The following is a 23,788-nucleotide window of genomic DNA, read 5'->3' as shown; positions in this document are numbered from 1 at the left end:
TTTTCCAGCCAAATATCACGCTTGAATTCTAGCACGAATAACTTTTTTCCGGAAAATTCTAACCAAAATGCTTTTGTACGCTTCTAAACAATGTAATGAGCTTTCACTGGAATAATTTTAACAGCTGTCGGACGAGTGGCTTTGTAATGAAAGCAGTTTGAAATTGGTTGCAGTTTTTTCATCTCACCCTGTATATTTGAAAATGTTTTTTGAGGATTATTTGAGAAATATGCATTGGTATTGACCATTAAATCGGGTGGACTGTACAGTACTATTAGCTTATTTATATACCCACCACCTTGGAAAGGAGGGTATATTAACTTTGTCATTCCATTTGTAAGATCCCTTGATATTCGTCGTAGACCCCATAAAGTATACATATATATTCGTGTTCAGCGTAAAATTCTAAGTCGATTTAACGATGTCCGTCTCTACGTCTGTCTGTTGAAATAACTATGCATCCCATATTATTTGACATAGAATGCCAACATTTAGCAGAACAATTTGTATTGTGTCTAGGATGGTTTGTGTTGATAATGAGATATATCGGTCTAAGTTTTGGTATAGTCCCCGATAATCGGTATTTTGATGATTTTTGCTATATTTTTTTTCGCAGATTTGTCTAAAAATGTCATAATAGGTTCTAACTCCGTTAGCGAAGCATTGTATGTATAGGTCCACGTTTTTGTATAGCCCCATATAACGGTACCTCCCGATATTCTGTATTTTGATGATTTTTGCCACATTTTCCGAAAGGCCACTAATTTATATAAAAATTGGCATTTGTGGGTCATAATGGGTTCTAATGTTTCCTTTACCCTAAGGTGTGTTAAAAGTTCGGCCGAACTTAATGTTTTTTTTACTTGTTTTCAATATAGAAAAAAACTCATTAACAATGTTAGTTTAAAAATGTCGCCATACACCTACGCCACTGCAGTCAATTACAATTTGTTTACCAATAATAATAATAATTGGAACCAACTATTTGCCATAACGAAATTCCAAATATGTTTACCTAAAGCAAGAATATAAAATGTCTTGTCATTTTGTAATCATTCACTTTCACAATCCACCCTAGGGTTCTTAATGATGTCCTTGCTTCTCGGCTTGTCTGTCGGCATAACTTGTTGGTAGCATTATTAGACGACGTCATCAGGTGGGGACTCCCAACAGCAATCAGTGTGTCCCCATTCTAATGCAGTTGGAACAACAGACAACGGTGGTGTTATCGTTTAGCTTTGGAAAAACAATAACTGTTGTCGTCGTCGTTGTTGTTGTGGTTTTTCTTTACTAGCAATATTGGTAGTTGAACTGATTGGTGGGAAGACTAACCATATGGGGTGAAAAGCGGAGAGCACGTTGGCACGAAATTTATAAAAGGCTCGCGTTACTCGAAGAACTCTCTCAATTCACCGGCATTCTTGTGGTAACGTAAACGTGGCAAGGACATATCGGCATTCGCTTTCATTTTTTCGTTGTTGGCATTCATTACCTTCAACGTGTTACCAACCAACTGACGTCGACTTCTTCGTCAGTCAGGCACTTGAGCTGAAAGAAATGAAAATCGAAGACAAGAAAATGTGAAGTGGCAAAATGAAAATAAACAAAATTAAAATATGAAATTAAGGCAAAAAAGTGAAAGAAATATGAAATAGAAAATATGTGCCTTTGTGTTAAAATTAATATATTTCAAAAATCTGTGTCGAATTTCTAGCATTTTAATAAATCAGAGTGCTTGTTTGTTGTTAATTCTTCTGTGAAGTTGTGAAAGTGTTGCTAAACATGAAAACAAATCTCTAAGAACGACCTAAATATGGATAGGACTTACAACACCAATCGAATTTGGACAACAAACAATGGATTTATAAGGGACATTCAAAGGCCAAGCTCATCTGGTAAGTAAAATTTTGGTTTGGAAATGGAAGTTCATCACAAATATTGAAGTTTAAATTGTGGCATAAAGCAAATTGATTGAATATTCGTGTTAAAAGAAGAACGCCAAAAATCTTTTGATAATCAGTAGATATATTGTATTACAATAATATATTTTTTCCTGAATATCTCAGCTGATATGCGTGTCAAGATGTGTCTCCGCTTTAAAAAAAAGGCCAAAAAAAATGTGTTTCAGTCACAATTTCAAACCGAATTTGCTGTAAATTAGAAGAAGGTGTTCACCGTATGTAGGAAACATCCTTGCAGGAACTGCAAGTATAGGTCTACGTTTTGTATTCGGTATTTTCATGATTTGTGTCACAATTTTCACCGGAATTGTTTCAAATTTTATATTTGCAGTTTGCAATGGGTACTTCCTCATATGACAGAAAATTGTGTTATCAGGTCCACATTTTCGTATAGCTCATAAATAACTGTACCTCTCTATATTCAGTTTTTTTGATGTTTTTTTTTGTCATACCTTTAATAGAATTATTTCAGAATAGGAGTTTGGTGTTCGCAGTGGGCACTGCCGCCTATGACAGAAAGTTTCCCATACAAATTCATTTCTTCGTGAACAAAATTATCTTAAATTTGATTTTTTCAGTCCTTCTCTGACTGGCAATTGGCTTCAAAGTTCCACGTTTTCGAATATCTTCACTTAACCGTAACACCTGATATTCGAAATTTTTAAAATTAAATAGTCGTTTTCTTCAATGGATTTTTTTTACATTTTTGAGATCCTTCAAAGTGGATCCATAGAGAACTAATTTTTTGGTAATGGTATTTTTTAGATAATTCAAAATGCCGAATTACAGTCATATATCGGTACCTCCCTATATTCGGTATTTTTTGATACAATATTCACCTAATTTTTTTGAAATTTCGTATTTGAAGTAACTTATAGGTACTACAGCCTGAGACATGAAATCGTGTAAGCAGGTACAGGTCTTCGTGGAGCCCCCATTTAACGGTACCTCCCTATATTCCATATTTCTGATGATTTAAGCAACATTATATGCCGGAATTGTTTCACATTTCGTATTTGAAGTTCCTAGTGGGTACTACAGTCTATGACAGAAATTGTCTGTGCAGGTCCACGTTCTCGTATATTCCACATCGGTTCCTCCCTATATTCGATATTTTGATAATTTTAGCTACATTATTCATTTAAGATTTAACAGAATTTTTGTTTAAGATTTCCAGATTTGTTTCAAATGGTGGAGGGTATTCAATGTTCGACCCAGCCGAAATTACTACTTTTTTACGTGTTTTTATACCTTCCACCATTGTATGGTGGAAATATTAATTTTGTCATTCCGTTTGTAACACCTCGAAATATAAATTTTACACCCTATAAAATATATATATATATATATTCTTGATCAGCATAAAATTCTATGTCGATTCAGCGATGTCCATCCGTATGTCCGTCTGCGGAAATCACACTAATATAACACTTACTTTCGGTATTTTTAAGATTTTACCAGACTTTTTAACGGACTTTATTGTTTTTGAGAACTACCAAATTCGTTCCAAAGGGTGGAGGGTATTCAAAGTTCGGCCCGGCCGAACTTAAACCCTTTTTACTTTTTGTTTGTTTTTTATACCCTTCACTATAGTATGGAGGGTATATTAGGTTTGTCATTCTCAAAGTACTCATGTTAGACCTAACAAAGTATATATATTCTTGATCAGCGTAAAATTCGATGTCGATTTAGCGATGTCCGTCCCTCTGTCCGTTTGTCCGTCTGTGCAAATAATTTTAGCTTAGGAACGAAATGAAGTAGATTGATAAAATTTACTGAAATGTATACAATGTCTGCATGACTTTTTTGAAAGTGGGCCATGTAGGTCCACATTTTGGTATAGCCCCCATATAATAGTACCTCCATATTTTCCGTATTTTGGAGATTTAAGCGGCATTATTCACCGGAAATGTTTCAAATTTGGTATATTAGGTTCGTAATGGATACTACAGCCTAGGACAGAAAATTGTCCGTGCAGGTCCAAGCCTTCCTTTAGCCCTCATATAATGGTAACTCCCGAAATTCGGTATTCTGATGATTGTAGCTAACTTATTCACCGGTACTGTTTCAAATTTGGTATTAAGCACGAACTCAATGGCGATCGGTTCTCAAAAATTATAAAACAGATAACAATTTCGAAAGAAAATGACTGTAAACCCTCATAAAATTTTATATTGAACAAAGATATGTTTCTACCTCTAAAAATTTATTAAAACCCAAGAAATTCGTATGGGTATAATGCATAGTACAATATTGCTTAATTTTATTTTCTCGAATTGATATGCACCTGATTTGCTGATAACGAATTCAACATTATAGACACATTGTGTTACATTCAAATCGTGAAAGGTATTACAAATTATTTGCTCGTTAGTTGGGTTGGTTCAGTCTAATTCATTACGCAAAGTCGTTTCTTAAGAACAGTTTTAAGTAAAATGCAACAAAATCATAAGTTCCATGTGATTCATCCATTATTTTGTATCAATAATTCCATATTTAAAGTTTTTATACCCTACACCGCATAGTGATAAGTGCATTTGTTTGTAACAGGAAGAAGGAAGCGAGATAGACCCACAGATACTTTTGAGGATCTTCATAAAATCAATTTTTGAGTCGATTTATTTATGTCAGTCAGTCCGTCCGTTCATGTATTCTTGTGAACAAAATGCAAGTTGCATTTATTATCCGATTGAGATAAAATTTGGAAAACAGTACTTTTTTGGCCCAAAGACGAATCCTATTGAAATTGGTGATAATCGGATCAGATTTAGATATAGCTCCCCTTTGTCTTCGACCGATTTCGGCCTAATTGTGCACCAAATGGCCAATATATGAATTTTGCTACATCCTGAATTTTGTTACAGCGAATGCAGTCTAGAAGCAAGTGCTTTAAATTTGGATAAAATCGGTTCACATATTGCTATAGCTCCCATATTTATGTTTCATCCGATTTTGGGTTTTAAGTCCCTCACATGCGTAATATGCACTACACAAGAATGATATTTGGTACCGGTAAAGCCCAGAAACGCCACTATCAAATTTTATCAAGATCGGTTTCGATTATCCCATATATATCGTTATCCGATATCAGGTTTATTGTGCACCAAATTCCTAATATGAGCCCAAATGGACTGAAATTTAGCAATTACGATTGAATTCATCCTATAAACCACTACTTTGAACTTGGTGTAACTCGGTTCAGATATAGCTTAAGCTCCCATCTATATATTTTTTTTCGATTTGGGGTTTAAAGTCCGACATTCGACAACAATGATATTTGGTACCAGATATCTTATAGAGCTCGGAAATAGCTCTCATATATATCCTCAATCCACTTTCAGGTTTATTGTGCAAAGAATGGCTATTATCAGCCTAACTGGAGTGAATCTCGGGACGTACGTTTCCATTTTGTGCAACTCGGCTCCGATATATTAATTTAAAAAAAATCCTTCTCGAAGTAAGATCATTCGAAAGTCATTTGGTATAATGTATTAAAATGTCTCCGTCAAATTTAGTGAAAATCGATTCGGAATTGTATATGCCTCCCATAAATTGTTTCCCTCTGAAACCAAACTATAACTGCTATAAAGCCAAATGTTTATAGGTGGTATGATCTACTTCAAATAAATTCTTTTGTTACGGGAGCTCTACTAAATAAGCATAGTGGTGTAGGGTATTATATAGTCGGCCCCGCCCGACTATTGACTTTCTCTTACTGTTCTTTTCGATTTTAAACTGCAGTTTTGTATTTTAGAACAAAATTAACTAAACGCTGGGTTTTAAAGAAATATATTTCGTCTATCATTTATAGGCAATTCGGTCTATCAGCACTAACGTTTAAATGACGATTTCCGTTTAATAAATAAAAAATTCTTAGTTGCTGTAATTATAATGAAAAATGTGATCCTCTTTTTTTCCAAATCGAGACTATTTATAGTAAATGTGTTACCCACAACAAATAGTGTTTTATATTAAATTTTAATAAATACACCCGCATGCAAATCGCTTTAAAGCACGCAACCGCCTCATGCATTAACCAACTAAGTCCAATGAACCTCAATTTAAGTTTTATAATCATTTGTTTTTGCTGCCACCCCACAAAAAATTACACGGGGAATCCAAACGAAATGACAGTATTTTAAAGTAAATAAAATCAAAGGACAGACAGTGCAATCATTAGTGACCATCAGTAGAATGTCGACAGTGTTGTTTGAGAATGTAGCAGTGGTGATTGGAGATTTTAAACTCATAATTAAAAAAAATTGTTCGTTTTATCTTGATTCACTGCTCGAAAGTTGTTTTTTGTTCGGCAGAAGTTTTAACTGGCTTTATTTGTTGAATTCTTTATCATCATCTCAGCTTTGTTTTTGCCAGCAATGATTTTACCAAAAATGGTCAACAAGTTGAGAATAATATTTAAAAATTGATAGTGTCGTATGGAGGATAAAGGTATTGAAAATTGACCATAAATTCCAAGTTTTGGTATAGCCCCCATACATCGGTACCACCCTATATCAGGTATTTTGATGATTTCAGCGACATCCTACACCAGAATTGTTTCAAGTTCATATTTGAATATTTTAATGGCCTATGACAAAATTTGTTTAGTTTGGAAATTTCCAAATTGGTTTTAAAAGGTGGATGGTATTCAACATTCGGCCCGACCGAACTTACTGCTTTTGTACTTGTTTCTTTAATCATGCTAGCAGAAAAAGAATTTATAAAGTCGTATAATTATTATTCGCACTATTTGTATGATCTAGTTGGTGCTTTGTTGATATGATCTACCTCAAATAAATTCCCAATATTTGTTATGGGTAGTTAATTAGAAAACGTGTTTTTGCATGGGCATATTTAACTTGAAGCTGTTCTTTTGTCAAATATGAGTTTTTACACTAGAAAGCTATTAGAAAGTGTAGCGAAAATTGAAATGAGAAAACTGCAAATGTATTACCTAGACCAGCTTAAATCAAATTTTCATTTTAGAATTTTAAGAATCTTTCTATTTCCACCTAAACACTTTTTTTAATATTTTTGTAAATTAAAAATTATAAAAAACAAGTAAGCAAAGGCTATAGTCGTGCGGAGCCGACTATGTGATACCCTACAACACTACAATATGTTCGAAGTCCCCTTATATCCAAATCCGTTTTGGAAGATTTCGTTTTGAAATAGAGCCCCGCCCAGAGGTTACTCTTAGTTTTTGACCCGGAGAATTTGACCAATATTTACGAACTCCGTAGTGTAGTTAAGTATTCAAAACAATTTCACATGAAAATTGTAGTCAATTTTACAGCTAAATATAATCCAATGGTCATCCAAAATGCTAGACTTCTTCCCTGTCCGTTATTCTCTTCTGATGCGAAATTCCGTGTCGATTAGTTTTCAATTGTGGCCTATTTTTTGTCCATTTGCACCTCTAAATATACGTCTTCAGAATAATAGGCTTTAAATCTGACACTAACCTTACCCCCATGTAAAATTTCGTGAGGATTCAACGATAATTGTGACATGCATATAATACCCTCAAAACGTAGTGTTGGGGTTGTAAAATTTAAAAAAATTACAATTCAAAATTGTAAGTCAAATTGAAAAAATCGCATGCTATAAAAAATTGAAAAAATTCGACAAAAGATATTTATTTTTTTGTTGGTGTATTTTTCCGCGATTTTCTTGGACTTTGTCGTCTTCTGGCAAGACACCAATCCGAATTGATGGGAATTGTGAAAATCGGCCCAGCGGTTCTTGCCTTATAAACAGAACAAATCTATATATATAAATGTAAGTTGTGTTAGTTACTACGCTTATAACTCAAGAACCGCTGGACTGATTTTAACGATTCATACAAATTCGGAATTGTCTCCTCTCCGAAAAGGATAATATCCAAAAAAATCGCGTAAAAATGTGATATTTTAACATTTTCATTTTGACTTTTGAAATGTACAATAGTAATGTTTAGCGAGCGAATGGGACTTTTAGTGAGAAAAGGATTTCTATCCTTCCAAAAATTCTTCCTGAACATTTAAGATAGCTTAAATCGCTTTTGCAGGTCATGATATCGATCATAAATAATCATCGTATGATTTAATCCATTTTTGGAGTCTTCGCCACTTTCTTCTATTTTTCTTCTATTAGTTCCCATATTACGGCAATGGGTGTAAAATAGTAATTATATTTGACCATTCTGAAATCAGTCTGACCTCAATGATGAAGTCATGCTATGTTGTTCTGCTATATTTTCGATTTGGCCTCTATTTGTCATCTTGGATTATAAGGATTATAAGAAAGTTTTCAATGTAGGTCGATGTTTCGCATTTTACCATATTTCAAAGGATTTGGCTAAAAATGTGTATTTGGGGGTGAAAATCTTACACAAAAATTTCAACATATCTACAAATTTTAGAATTTTCTCCATGTAATAGTACCCCCTCAAGTCCACCTTTTGGCGGACAAACAGACCGACATGGTAATGGGTTTAAAAAAGTAATTAACTTTGCCTATTCTTAAATCAATTAGCCCTCAATTATGAGTTGTACAAAGTACAGTAAATTCCAAATTACTGCTCATTTGACTAAAAATTAAAAACTAATCGACCAGTACGTGAACTTTTATAACATTCATATCTTTGAATAATTATGTTTTGACAAATATGCATAATAGACAAAAACTATGGGCCGGCAACGCGGACCGGGCCAGCTAGTATTATATATTTCTTTTACATATATATTGTTCCTATTTTGCTATATATCCGATTTCTTGGCTATCAGCATCACTGTAATGGTCAGAAGTGATGTTCTAATGTATTTGTTATTTGGCTGGGATTAAAAATATTCGCGGTTTAGTGGACATTTTCCTATTTTCTACCAACCAAATTGGTAGGTTTCTGCCCACTCCTAGACTTTAACTCCATGTAAATTTTCGCGTCGATTGGTTCAAAATTGTGGCCAATAGAGCAACTGCAAAATCAGGAAATTTTTCTGTTTTTGGTCCATTTCAACCCCTAAATATCGAGCGATCATCTCCAAAAACAATAGGGTTCTATTCTGACCATAACCCCACCTCCATTTTCAATTTCGTGAGGATCGGTTCATAATTGCGACCTATAGCTTGATTACAAATTAACATGGACAGACGGACAGACGGACGGACGGACATACATAGCTAGATCGACTCCGCTCGGCGAGATAGGAAGATCCATATATACTTTCCTATGTGAGAAACCAATATTTCGAGGTGTTACATAATTTTTGGCCCAATCAAACTTATAATACCCCCAAGACATAGTGTTGTAGGGTATAAAAACAAGTAAAAAAGCTTGAATACCCTTCAATATTTGGAGCGAATTTGGCAATTCTCAAAAACTGACAACTGATTTTAAAATAATTGAAATTTTTATTTGCCGGAAGCTATAAAAGTCTCGGCTCAACCAAAAATTAACGTCGTTAATATTTAATAATTTTTGAAAAAATTTATTTAATCACATTAGTGCTATTTTTAAGTTTAACACTGTATGCCATGATTAAACACTGTACATGTGTTGGAAAAATACACACAAATGTCTATTGTTGAAAGACAAAGAAAAAAAAAAACGCATTCATTCAAAAGCTCCGGGACACAAAAAACTTGGTCAAACACTGTATGTTTTATATAATATAGAAAGGGCATGTCACCATATGCATATGTAAGTGTGTTTATACACACTTGTATGTGTGTGTGCTCCTTTATCAAGATCTTTATAATGCAATTGACAGACATCAGATGGATATATGGCTCTATGGGCAAATGAATGACCACAGTAGGATAGACAAATTTGTTGTCGTCATTAGTGGCTGCACAAGCATGTTGTATGTATTCTTTGTATGTATGTATGGCATTTTCTTGGTGACGAGGGAATGCGTTATCCTTGTTAATGTCCTTTAACATGTGCAAGTGAATGTATACAAACATTTACAAGTGACGCCCCTTCCTGTTCTTTGACATGTAATGATTGTTTTTTTTTTTTTTTTTTTTTTGGAAAATATAGATCACAAACGTCGGTCAGATATTCATAGAAATAATGTGCATGTTGCATTTAACCGGCTTCATATAGGAAACGGTGATTTTTGAAAAATTACATAAACTTTTTTTGTGAGGTGCAAGGGAATCAGTCTTATAATGCTGCAATAGTGCAATTTTATAACAAATGAAATGGAAGCATATTTCAGAGTAGTGAGCTTTTTTTATCCTCAAATATTCATGGAACTTAAAGTTTATAAGCAAATTACAGAACATTATGTTGAAATGTGTATTTTAAACCTTAAAGAATCCTTGAATCAGGGGGTATAATAATTTAGGGGACAACCAAGCATGGGGAAGAGATAAAAACGACAATAAATAATTCCTTCCCTTTAAAGACCTTCCGGAAATGTTATTTCTGCTTACTAACTTTACTTTTTAAAAAAAGGAAATTATTATATACTATGGGTCTTTGCAAATTCGTACTAATAGGGTACGTGAGTTGCTGATGGAGTGCAGGATAGCTGTACCGAACGGCTTTTGGAAATTCGAACTGTAAAATTAGGAAAAGTTCTAAATTAGCACGGATAGAGCTAAAAACTTCAAATCTGGTATGAGTATCATGTTTTGAAAGTATATTTGATCTGGCTTTGAAAATGTGTACTAATACTAAATTTGGAACAATTTGGTGTAGGGTGAACGGATGAAACTTGAATTTTGAAATTTTGTGTTGCGGTCCCTGTTGGTGCTAGATTTGTGATTTAGAGATGGTCTTGAAAATCTGCTCTACAGGTGCACGAAAAGTACTAATAGTAAAAATAGTACATGAAATCTGAAACTTGGCATTAGGGTTGCTGTTCATGTGTAGCCTGGACATATGGGTGTGGTTTCGGAAATGTGTACTATAATTGTATGAAAAGTACTAAATGGTATAAATTTGGTCTTTGTTGAATGGAAGAGATAAAATTCTGATTTTTAATATATAGATTACTGATAGTATCTGTGTTTGACATTTTACGATGGTTTGGAAATGCGTCCCATATTCGTACGAAATTTACTAAATTGTACTAAATTTGTTATTGTGTGAAGGGTTAAGCATGGAATCCCTAAATTTGATGTTGAGATCTCCGTTAGTATCTAGAATTGAGATATGGAGGTGGTTCTGGAAATATGTACTACTAGCTGGCCCGGTCCGCGTTGCCTGCCCGTAGTTTTTGTCTACTATGCATATTTGTCAAAGAATAATTATTCACAGATATGACTGATATAAGAGTTCACGTACTGGTCGATTAAGCCGTGGGCTTCAATATTTAAACCGTGGGCTTCAAATGTGTGGATGTGCTATACAAATCTATTAAAAAAGTATATATCAATCAAATTAATTTTTAGTATTGTAAAAATCGTAGTAAAATTTTCCAGTCAAATGAGCAGTAATTTGGAATTTACTGTATTTTGTACACCTCATAATTGAGGGCTGATTGATTTAAGAATAGCCAAAGTTAATTACTTTTTTAAACCCATTAACACCTTAGATTGTGCATTAGAGTCCTCATAAGTCTCCTTAACCATGTCGGTCTGTTTGTCCGCCAAAAGGTGGACTTGAGGGGGTACTATTACATGGAGAAAATTCTAAATTTTGTAGATATGTTGAAATTTTTGTGTAAGATTTTCACCCCACAAATACATATTTTTGGCCAAATCCTTTGAAATATGTTAAAATCAGGAGGTACCTTTATATGGGAACTACTTCGAAACATCGACCTACATTGAAAACTCTCTTCTACCCATTATAGTCCAAGATGACAAATAGAGGCCAAATCAAAAAAATATAGCAGAACAACATAGCATGTAAACTGAAAAAAATTCGCGTGATTTAAATAAGTAAAAATAGTTTAATCCACCTCACAATTGAGGGCAGAATGATTTCAGAAAAGTCAAATATAATTACTATTTTACATCTATTATCGTAAGATGGGAATTAATTTTATTTGCCATTTAAATTGTAAGTTGCAGACCTCATAAAGTCCATATTTTTCATCATAGTATAATTCAATGACGATTTAACAAATATTCGGTCTCGTGCTACTTTATTATATTTGTAATTTGTTCATGTTTTCACAATTTATTTCATACAGATATACATCCCAAATCTACGTTCACAATCAATATTCTCCTGGGGGTTACATATTCAATAGAATGCAAAATTTTATTTTCTGACCACACAATAGATGTGAAAGTGGACTTGGGGATACTCCAATGTGGGGACTTTACTAAAATAAATTCCTATGTGGCAATTATCTGTATGATGGTTCCCTACTCCAGGGTAGCATAAACACAATTTTTTAGTCAAATCTATTGATGAATCTGGTTAAGACCAATATGGGCCCTACTGTGAAAATTTCAAATTTTATTCGAAGAGGTTCTCTACCCCCTAAGAAACAAAGATGCCAAATAAGGGCCAAAAATGAAAAAAGTGACCAAGACTCAAAAAATAGCTAAATAGTAGATGAAATCGGGCTGTACCCTTATCAGTGAGTTAAGATCGATATCATGGCCTGGAAAAGCGATTTAAGGTATCTTGAATGTTTGGGAAGAACTTCTGGACGGATAGAAATCCTCTTCTTACTAAAAGTCCCATTCGCTCTACTATTTTGCACCCTTTATATTTGGTATTTTACTGATTGTACTCCCAAAGAATTTTGCATTTTGAGCTCTCATTGGACGGATTATTGTCACATGAAAGAAGTAGTTCCACGCTTTGAAATGAGCTCCATTAGTCTTTTTCGGTCATTTGTGTTTGTTTAAATGTGTTCGCATCTTCCAGCTGAACCACGATGTAGGCCTTAGAGTTGAAAGGTAGATATCAGTTAATATCCTATTTCGCACTTATTTAATTTTTTTTTGGTGAAAAATTGTATATAGTGAAAAATTATTCTTTATTTTGTTCACAAAAAATCCACTGAATTCAATATGATAAAACAAATTGAAAAAAAATTGCCAAAAAAAGGAATAAGAAATTGAAAAAATCTTCAACTTGTTCGCTGATTTTTAACTTTGGTGTGACCGCATTAAATTATTTCGATATCATCTGTTCCGTTTCTCCACCACATAATTCGGTACTACACTTCCGTAAAACCCGCCATCAATTTCAGTACTCAAGAAATTGAATTAATTAAATAAATTGGTGGTAATATTGGAATTTAAAAATAAAATATAAAAAACACTACAAATGTACATTAGAAAAAAGTAAGTCAAAATGGAAAAAAATCATGCAAAATAAAACATTACTATTGTACATTTCAAAAGTCAAAATGAGATTTTTACGAGATTTTTCCCATCCGGACAGGACATCGGACAATTCCGAATTTGTATGTAGTACAGCGGTTCTTAAGGTATAAGCGTAGTAACTAACACAACTTTATTTTATATATATAGAAGATAATTGTACACGGTTGGTGTCCAGGATGGAATACTAAAATGGCCTAAAACTTTAAGGTTGACAAAGTAGCGGGCACTGAAGTAGGCAATTGGTAATATCGACTTTACTGTATTTTGAAGACATTTTACAATCCGATTTCACTGGCGAAAAATGGAACTGGCTTTAATATTAATACAAGATAGTTTTATTTTCAAGTTTTTTCTTTATCCATGGTGGAAGGTATACAAAATTTCGGCCTAGCGGAACTTAATCCGTTTTAAACTGAAATTGGAATTTATTTCACACGCTAAATATTTTATGATTATCTTCAAAAAGTTTGGTACAAAATTGGTACCTGTAAAGCGACTGCAACGCCAAACAGAAATTGTGTTTTTGGTCATTTCGGTATTTTTAAGATTTGAACAGAATTTTTAACGGATTTTATTTTTTTTTTAAATTGCAAAACTCGTTCCAAATGATGGAGGGTTCGGCCCGGTCGAACTTACAGATTTTTTACTTGTTTATATATAAGACATATTTTTCAAACTAATAGTATAATGATCTTTTCGAAAAAGAGAACGTTTTTTCGAAAAAATTATAAGTACGGTCTACGTTTTGTCTACCGATTGGACCGACGGACATACAAAAACATAGACTTTATGTGGTTAACTATGATGTGAACAAAACTAAATGGCACTTATCAAATGACACAATTCCAAATACAGCACATTTCGATGGAAAATTAAAATTTATAATTCTCAAATTAAAGCCTAAGTTCGAAGATGGGCTATATCGGCCCACGATGTCGTATAGCCATAGCTACGTTTTTCAATAGAATTGTTTAAAAATCCATAATCGAAGTTCTTTCTAAACACTTTAGCTACTGGAAGAGAAATGTGTAGGTACACGATATCGTATAGTCCACAGACAACGGTGCTGATATTCGATATTTTGACGATTTTAGGGACATTATTCGCCAGAGTATTTAGAGTTCATAATGGGAACTAAAGCCTATGACAAAAAAGTATGTCTTCATACAGCTTCCATATAACGGTTCTCCCAATATTCGGTATATGTGTATATTGTAATGACTTATAACAAAAGTTGATCATGCAGTTCCACGTCGTCGTATAAACCCCAATATAACGGCTATAATCGGCATTTTTTTGATTTTTACAGAATTCGTTCCAATTTTTATTTGTAACTTGTTTTTTTTTTTTTTTTTTTTTTTTTGAATACACCCAGAGAAAAAATGACAACATCCGTGTATGAAATGACCACATCCGTGTATGATAGTGTATCAACCACGTTTGGTGTCAAAATGAGCACGCTGTTGTCATTTTGACACCGAGATTTTGGCAACGATTTCAACAACCGATGTGCATGAAATGAGCACATACGTGGTCATTTCGAGCACGCCCCGTTGTCAGATTGTCAACGCTTCGTTGTCAGATCGTCAACGCTTCGTTGTCAGATTGTCAACGCTCCGTTGTCGGATTGTCAACGCCCGTTGTCAGATTGAAATCAATGGTGGTCATTTTTTGATATCCGTTCCTTTTCCATTTTATACCCTTAGTAGAAGAAACGACATTTTTTGAAAAGTATTTTATTGAACGAAACCAATTACATAAATTCAATATAAATACATATTTGATTTAACAAAACAATTCGAATTACATATATTCAATGTATAGAAACAAATTAAATTAACTTAAATCTGAAATAAACTTTTCCATTATTCATAGGATATAAGTGAAATGGGTAAGTAATAAAATCTAAAATTGGTATTAAAAAAATTGTATCCTCATTCAGAGAACCAACTTCATACGATTGTAAATGGTAATCAAAGTTTTTAACTTTTACTTGGTTACATAAAATGTAAACATTTTCATTTTCAATTATTAAATGTTTAATTTTGAAAAGTTCAATTGCGGCATTATTTGTTGCTAAATAATAGTTTTTTTTATACCTAGTTCCCTTAAAAAAAATGTCATCAGACACTTTGCAATTTTGGTAATTTAAAACTGGCTTACTTTTTTTGTAACAATATTCCTCTTTTGCCAAATCTTCGATGGTATGCGTATTAATGATAACATTTGGTTCTAAGTTATCTTCGTGTTTTAATAAAAAATTGGAAAATTTCAATCCAGACTTAATAGATAATGAACGACAGGGATTTACTCTTGATGTAGTATTTCCTAAATAGGCTTTTGCTTCCTTGTGTTTAGCTTCGAATCTCATGCTCCAGAGATATTTAAGGGGACCACATTTTCGGATAGCTGTGGGATAGTGGACAAGAAAGTGGTGTTTCGGTTTTAACGAACCGTATAATGTTATATAAAGTGAATGGTGATCTCTAATTAATTCTTCCAATTTTATTAAATCGTCTTCTATATAACTTGGTCTTAAAAGTAAATCGATTATTTGTAATAATATTATAAAAACTTTCCAGTGATCGTTGGAGAAAGGAATTAAATCGCCTACCATTAAAGGTAAAAAATTAGTAAAACACATAGTTTCACTAGCTGTCATTTTTAAGTTATAGTTTTTCAATCTACATAAATCTAGTGGTCCAGATTTATTTCCCACTTCAATTTCTCCAAATTGGAATAAAGATTTTCTGCTGTTAATACAATCTAACGTAACAATATTTTCTTGAATCAGCCCGAGAATTACATTAGACATATCGTAGACACATATGCCCTCGAAAATGTCATGCATAATATCAAAACAAAAATTTTCAGTGACGTTAAAATTTGGTAAAGATTCGAAGATACACTTGTTTTTAATACCTGTTTCTTGAAAATTATTTTCCAATACATTTGAGTTGTAATTCTCTTGGTTTCTTAAACTATCTAAATGCTGAATTGCGTCGAATTGCATTTGGGACTTTTTTCTTCTACATACCCGGCAAAATCTTTTAGAGTTAAATGATTGCACGTAGCCTAAAATACTATTAACTGCTAAATTATCTCCAATAATTACACCTAAAATAAAATGCACCTTCTGAACACTTTGTTGAACACAAATTTCAACCCCTTCTTCTAGAATTTTTAACTCTTCTACAAGATTGTGAAATGAAACTTCATTTCCACGTTCTTTTAAATCCTTTGATGGTATAAACGCAGCAGTTAATATATAATCAAGTTTTGACAACAAGTGCTGTGGCATTGAAGGAAAGCTAATATAACAACCACATATGGAAAATGTATGGGTTCCAAGAGGATTATTAATTTGAAAATCATCCATGTAAAGGACATAGGGAATAACTAAATTGTACTGATATTTTAATAATTTAGTTTTATATAACTCACCGTTTGTAAAATTTTGTAAAACAGGTGAATTTAGGAATTTTTGGAGTTTTCTAATGTCAAATCTAAGAGATTTGGAATTTTAAAAAGGGCACTTATCATGAATTTCAGTGGCATTATATAAATATTGGATAACTTTGGACCTAAACTGGGATTTCCGCTGATAACAATTTCCGAGACTTGATTGCTAATTACATAAACCTTTGGATCATCATAAAAGTTTAGTTCTTTTAAAATTTTTAAAAGTCTATATTCCGTTCTAGTTTCTTCGAAAGGATTTTTACAAAAGTTTAGTAAGTACCTTAAGTCTTCATAATTTGGATGATCAGTTATATATTTTTCAATTGTACATGAAATGGATGAAAGCAGAATTGAAACAGAATGTTGTATTTCTATAACATGATTTCTAGGCATATAGCTTTGACCATGTAATTGTAAAGACAGATATAAGGTTTTCTTTTTCAAAACATTTAAATCCTTTTCTATTGTATTGTTGTTAATAACAGTTTCACTGTTTGTATAATCATTTTCTTTTGATGATGACATTTCAACTGGCACATTAATGGCTTTAACCATTGGTGGAGCTTTTGTGTGATTCTTGTGAAGTTTTTCTAAATGAATTCTGAATGACGTAAATTTTGTAAATGTTTGCTTACAGTTGTCCTGAACGCATTGTACTTTTAAAAATTTAGTGGACATTAAATGGTCTGTTTTCAAATGAGCTATTAAAAGATTTGCCTTATCAAAATGCTTACGGCAACGAAAGCAAATATACATTTTGAATTGTACTTTAATTATTGTTGCAGAAATTAATAAGTGAAGTCAAATTAACTGATTTTATATCATATACAGTATTAATTTCATAAAAATATTTTTGGATAAAAATCCATGGAATTTGGCAGGCATTTGGATATTTTAAAGAAAGTGCATGAAAAATTTTAAAACATGTATCTAAACATTCGAGGAACGATTGAAATTTTAACAAATTGTGGTTAAAAAAAACATAAAAACCTTTTATATTGAAATCGGACAAACCCTCCACAATTATAAATGGCTGTATAGTTAATCCAGCATTGTAATACTTTTCAGTGACTGTATCAATTTGCCTTTTATAATCGTTAATTGTCGGTAGTCGCAGTACGAAACTTTCCTGCGAATCAGCTATTGTTACTTTTTTTCGTAATTTACCGTTTCCACATTTAAACCTAGCAGGTGATGGTAAAACTGAATTCAACAGTATTGCGTATATATAATCTTGAGCATCTGCAACCGAAATATAAAATAAATATTACTTTTAATGTTTATGATAAATCAGGAATTAAAATTTACCTATGCTGCTTGCCGTCAAAACATTTGCGAAGAGTTGTTTGCAATGTTCGTTATGAATATTTTTCCCATAATAATTGTAAATTTTTTTCTTAAATTGGTCCCATTTAGAAAGTAGAAGATTGCCTTTCTGTGGATACATAATATCGAAATCAATGTTGACCTAAAACGAAACATTAGTATCCATATACAAATAAATAGCTCATGGCTACTTACCAATTCTGAAGCTCTTGCATCGGACAACTTCGTCCATTCAAGGAGAAATGTATGGCTACTTAAATTTTTTATATCTCTTTGCCGTATGTTAAAAGATCTTTTCCATTTTTCGCAGATCGATCCCCAATCATTACATTCTCTTAGTAAGGAAGCTTTCAATGAATTTTCAACTGATTCATCAATTTCGGGAACATCTTTGTTACAAAAATTAGGAGATGTGTGAGTTGCTGCTTTGCTTGTGCTAGGCTCGGAAATCAAAAGCTTTATTCTTTTGGACTTCTTGTTTCTATACTTGGCATAAAGTTTTCCGCTTGCGTTGTTCTTTCCTTTTCTTGAAATGTAATAATAATCCTAAAAATAAAGACATATTATAAGTTAAGAAACTACATAATCAGATACGTTGTTTATATTGTTAATCTTACCCTCATTTCGTTTTCAAGAGGAAAAACGGAACAAATTTCATCCAATATGCGCATATAGTCTTGAGTGTAAAGAGTAACATTGTTGGTTAAAATATCTTCAATAATTATATTAATTATATCATCTCTTTGCTCGTCACTTAATTTCTTATTAACGCTACTACATTCAAGCGCTAGTTTCCCCTTCGAGGTATGTGTTAACAATTCCGTTAGATCCTATATTAAATAAAAAAACTACATTAACTATGCTTACACAAATATTACTCTTACCTTACCTCTGACAAAATTCCTTTGGCTTTTGAGCAGTTCGAACCTGTAGTGTCGGGAGTACCAGGAGTACTTGCAGGTGTCTCGTTGCGTTTCCACCATTCACCTATTTTAGATGGAACTGACATAGTTTCGTCATCAATCCCGAGCTATTGTTATGACAATATTAATACTGAGTTCAACTCTGTAAAACAAATAATACGTACCTTTCGTTTTTTCCAAGCAAAGAGCTTTTCTCTGAATTCAACACGCAGTCCCAATGGTGGCACTGCTTCCTTTAAATCTTCTTTTTTCAAGTACTGCAAGCTGCGAAATGTTACATGTGATGCTAAAAGAACAAAAAAGAAAATTCTTTGTTAATTACACTGATTAACTGAAAAATTCATTTTTATTTACTTACCTTTTAATTGTTCAAAAAGCGACTCCATATTTATTCCTTTTAAGAACTCCCTTAACATATAATCGTCCTCATTGTTTTCCGCATCTTGACTGCTGCAATGGTTTGTATCGCGAACCACAACAATATTGCCATCGATTTCTAACAACTCACCAATGATATTTTGAGGATCTTGCGAATTATTATTCATTTTCAATAAATTTTTTGCACAATGCGTCCTTTCTCTTTCAATAACACGGAAAAAAATGGTAAATATGCAGCCGATTGCACACGAGTAAAAAAAATGACAACGGTGGTGCATGATTCATACACGGTAGTTGCTAAAATGGCAACGATCGTGTACGATTCATGCACGTCGGTGTACAAAGTAACAACGGTGGTGCATCATTATGCAGGTGGTGGTGCATAATTCATACACGACCGGTGTCATATTGACAACGACCGTGTGTGAATCATGCACCACCGTTGTCATTTTTTACTCGTGTGTAATCGGCTGCAATTACCAATATTACAAATGGACAAATTAAGCACGGCTGTTGTTGGTACCGAAAGTTGACCACGTCTCGGTGTCAATTTGAGCACGTTCGTGCACAATTCACCAACAGCCGTTGTTGAAAAATATAACAACGGGTCGTTGCGAAAATGACAACATACGTGCTTGATTTCGCAACGGGATTTTTCCCTCAGTGTACAAATAAAAACATGTACAAAAACATTAAGTTCGGCCGGGCCAAACTTTTAATACCCTCCACCTTAGCGTAAAGGAAACATTAGAAGAAATGTGGCAAAAACCATTAAAATGCCGAATATCGGGAGGTACCGTTATATGGGACTATACCAAAACGTGGACCGATATATCTCATTTTCAATACCAACCATCCTAGACACAATACAAATTGCTCTGCTAATTTTTGGCGCTCTACGTCAAATAATGTGGGCTGTATCGTGATTTCAACAGACAGACAGACGGACATCGTTAAATCGACTTAGAATTTTATGCTGATTATGAATATATATACTTTATGGGGTCTACGACGAATATTTAAGGATGTTACAAACGGAATGACAAAGTTAATATACCCTCCTTTCCAAGGTGGAGGGTTTAAAAAAACAGAGAAAATCAAATTATTATCCAATAAGATTGTAGTTAGAGCTTATATTTTCGTAAATAATACCGATTCGATTGGAATTGGCAGAAATATGCAAAATTACGAGTGTCAACTTGTGGAATTATATAGATGCTATAACTGAACGGCGACTGACATACCTTCCTCAATATCGATCACCGTAAGAATAATGTATACGTCAGTGCAAAGATTTAAAAAGCATATTTTAAATATCACTCAATTAGCTTTTCACTTGCTTTTGTCGACATATTGCATGGGGCATGGTAGAAATAACAGGTAGCAACATAGGCGAAAATTACAACAAAGCTACTTTTTTGGAAACTTGATATGTCAAAGTTGTAGTCAGGGCGAATTGATTTGATGTACAAAATTTGGGGCAAATTATTTTTCCAATCAAAATATTAAATTAAAAATTTTCAAAATTTTTGTTTTTTCTATTACAAAAGCAAATATTCAAAACTTCCAACATCGATTGATAGTAATGCTGAAGCCTCTGCATCTTGGTTTCATTATAGCACGTTCAATACAACATTTTTCACAGAGACTGGAAATGGAGTGATCGTAGTCTCCAGCGCGCTAACGAAGGACATTTGCGATAATAGATGTCCAATCGTTGTTATCTCTTCATCATCCTTACACAGCATGCAGTCTTGGTAACGTTGGCAACGTTGATTTCATATTCAACAGCGATAATGTTCTTTACAAGTAATACAGTAAATATCCGGAAAATTAGTTTTGATGCTTAAAAATTATGTTTTGTGGTGGTTCTGGGGTGTACCCTTTTTTTTTTGCAACATCGTCAGCTTTCTCGCTGTAGTGGCATGCTACCTAAAAGGTACTTTAGGGTATATTTACTCCTCAGGCTTACTTAAGATTTGGATCAAAGATTCCAGAAGATATAGGGGCTGAGTCTACTGTGAGTCCACGCATATTATTTACTCAGCTATGAAATGTATAGCAGACAGGAAGTCTTTTATGTATAGATAACTTTAATACATTCGAACAATTTGAAATAAAAAAATTATCTCAATATTTAATCACACCCCAAAAATTGCCAATGTTTTGTTCCCCAAACCAATCCAATATGCTTTGGAATCATTCACCTTTCACTGTTGAAGCCCTTTAGTGTATAACAGTTGAAAATCCGTACAAATAAGATGATGAAATTCCATGTATCGGTTTATCTCCTATATGAAATTGATTCCCTGCTTCACTTATTTCAAATATCCACGAATTTTAGATCTCCATATTACCTATGCCTACCATATGTTGAATATACACTTTTTCCCTCATACTCTATAAAAACGTAAAATCTCTGTTTTCCATCAATAGCATTGTTAAAGTTTGAAATCATGCAACAATTTTCTTATGTGTAAATGAAGGTGAATTCAAATTACAACAATTTTTTGACATATCAAATTGATACCAGCTGGCCTGAAAGGGTTACCTTGTAATTCTACCATGGCATGGGGCCATCCCATTCGACTTTTCGATTTTTTTCCTCTCTTTTTCCAAAATAAGTAAGTAGACAGTAGATCAAGTTCATTCAAGTTTTAATTGAAGAATTATTTAGACCGTATATATAGAAGAAATTTCATATTCAGCTCTTTAGAAAAAAATTGTATTTACAGAGAGACATCTGTAATATGTAAACTTTAATTCAATAGCTCCAAATAATTTAAAGTTTATTTCATCTTTAAAAAATAGTTATATTCTTTGACAAAAAAAAAAAAAAAAAGTGTGGCTAAACTTTTGCTCCGAAAATAATTACTAAATCGACATATAAATGTCTGTTTGTTGCTTTTTCATTTAATTATCTTAGTTATTTTCCTTACACAAATGTTGTATAGAAAAGACCAAATAAAAACATATTTTTTCATTGTAATACCACACATCAATTATTTGATTGGAATGACAATGTCCACTACATATGTGTAATGAATACAATCTATGCTACGGCACCAAGGTGATTAATGAAATTATATTTTTTTAGGCAATTTAAGTGTTCACACTCCGGTTTCCGGTCACACTTCCACGCGAGCATACAGTGGCAATGGCATTGCGGGGGACGAAGTCAGCCGTAACAATAATGGAACGAAATCACCACCTGTTCTACACCACTATCCGAACAATAATTTCGTAGGGGTTGAATCACGGTGAGTATGAAGTTTCGATTGAATATAGAAAATTTCCATTCGAAATAATTATTGTATTTTAATAGTAAGGGGGCAATCAGTGAGAGTGTAGTATTTTCCAATTCTAAATATATGTTCCTCGCCATAATAAAAGTTCATTAGAGCAGAACAATTCTAAGAAGTTTTCTTAGTGAACAAGGTACTTTTGCAGTAAACCACTTCGGAAAAGACTTCTGAAAATGAAGAAAGAAACAGTTTAAAATTACATAAAGGATCCCGAACATAGCTGTGATCTACAGTTGCCACCTTCGAGGAACCTGTGTCGTAATTACTTACAAATCAAGCAACAAACCGATTATTATACCCTCCACCATAGTATGGAGGGTATATTAAGTTTGTCATTCCGTTTGTAACTCTTCGAAATATTAGACCCCACAAAGTATATATATATTTTGGATTAGCGTAAAATTCTAAGACGGTCTAGCGATATCCGCCTCTATGTCTGGCTGTTGTAATCACGCTATCTTGAGATAGAATTCTAAAATTTTGCATGCATGCATAGTTTACCAGTAGGTAGGTTAAGTTCTTAAATGGGCCATGTCGGTCCACGTTTTCGTATAGCTCCCTTAAAACGGTACCTTCTGATAATCGGTATTTCTAACAAGTTTAGCGACATTATTTACCGGAATTATTTCAAATTTCATGTTTAAAGTTCGTAATGGGTACTACAGCCTATGACAAAAGAAAATGTCGTATGCAGGTTCACGTTTTCGTATATCCCCCATATAACGGTACCTCCCGATATTAGATATTTTAATGATTTTCGTGACATTATTCAGTACAGTACAGCCTATGACAAAACATTTCGTTATCAGGGCCGCGTCTTCGTATAATCCCATATAACGGTTTTTATTTGAGTTGTAGTTTTTTTTTTTGAAAAATTTCAAATTTCTTCCAAATTTTGGAGAGCGTTAAACTTTGCTGTTTTTTTACTTGTTCTTGCATTGGCATATCACACGAAATAGCTACCCATTTTTTGACCACTAAAAGTTGCCAAATCGTCGATCAATTCTGACACTATTGAAAAATTATATAAGATTTATTTTATTCAGAATGATGTTATCTGTGAAGGAGGTCACAAATGTCTATAGATAGATATGGTCTATATTTAAACATGATTTATGATTAGTTTTACATTGTACAATGTTTTTCTATG

The 23,788-nt window shown here is 33.1% G+C and overlaps 2 protein-coding genes across 2 annotated transcripts in view; one reads left to right on the top strand and one right to left on the bottom strand.

Annotated features, from left to right (window-relative positions):
- The first annotated feature begins 1,418 nt into the window (after window positions 1-1,418).
- LOC101893853 (endothelin-converting enzyme homolog) overlaps window positions 1,419-23,788 on the top strand; it is a 34,393-nt gene continuing 12,023 nt past the window's right edge. Inside the window, exons 1-2 of the mRNA XM_059126834.1 lie at window positions 1,419-1,895; window positions 22,431-22,593. Coding sequence (XP_058982817.1) covers window positions 1,814-1,895; window positions 22,431-22,593 — 245 coding nt within the window. The 5' untranslated portion in view covers window positions 1,419-1,813. The remainder of the gene's footprint in view (window positions 1,896-22,430; window positions 22,594-23,788) is intronic.
- On the bottom strand, window positions 18,272-19,911 carry LOC131804254 (uncharacterized). Its single transcript, XM_059126835.1, has 4 exons — window positions 19,314-19,911; window positions 19,120-19,241; window positions 18,922-19,062; window positions 18,272-18,862 (listed from the first exon to the last, which is right to left on the bottom strand). The coding sequence occupies exons 1-4, from the start codon at window positions 19,609-19,611 to the stop codon at window positions 18,632-18,634; spliced, it is 792 nt and encodes a 263-aa protein (XP_058982818.1). The 5' UTR covers window positions 19,612-19,911; the 3' UTR covers window positions 18,272-18,631.

This window comes from Musca domestica, unplaced genomic scaffold, assembly GCF_030504385.1.
Source record: "Musca domestica strain aabys unplaced genomic scaffold, Musca_domestica.polishedcontigs.V.1.1 4, whole genome shotgun sequence".
Classification (NCBI taxonomy): Eukaryota; Metazoa; Arthropoda; class Insecta; order Diptera; family Muscidae; genus Musca; species Musca domestica.
This window is presented reverse-complemented; position numbering and strand designations above follow the sequence as displayed.

What these genes read in the sequence shown, in the direction of transcription:
- LOC131804254 (XM_059126835.1), bottom strand. Translation starts at nt 19,611, where the DNA reads ATGCACCACCGTTGTCATTTTTTTTACTCGTGTGCAATCGGCTGCATA. An exon ending in GCTTTTTGAACAATTAAAAG is followed by an intron (nt 19,242 to 19,313) that starts GTAAGTAAATAA and finishes TTGTTCTTTTAG; the next exon opens with CATCACATGTAACATTTCGC. An exon ending in CCAAAGGAATTTTGTCAGAG is followed by an intron (nt 18,863 to 18,921) that starts GTAAGGTAAGAG and finishes TATTTAATATAG; the next exon opens with GATCTAACGGAATTGTTAAC.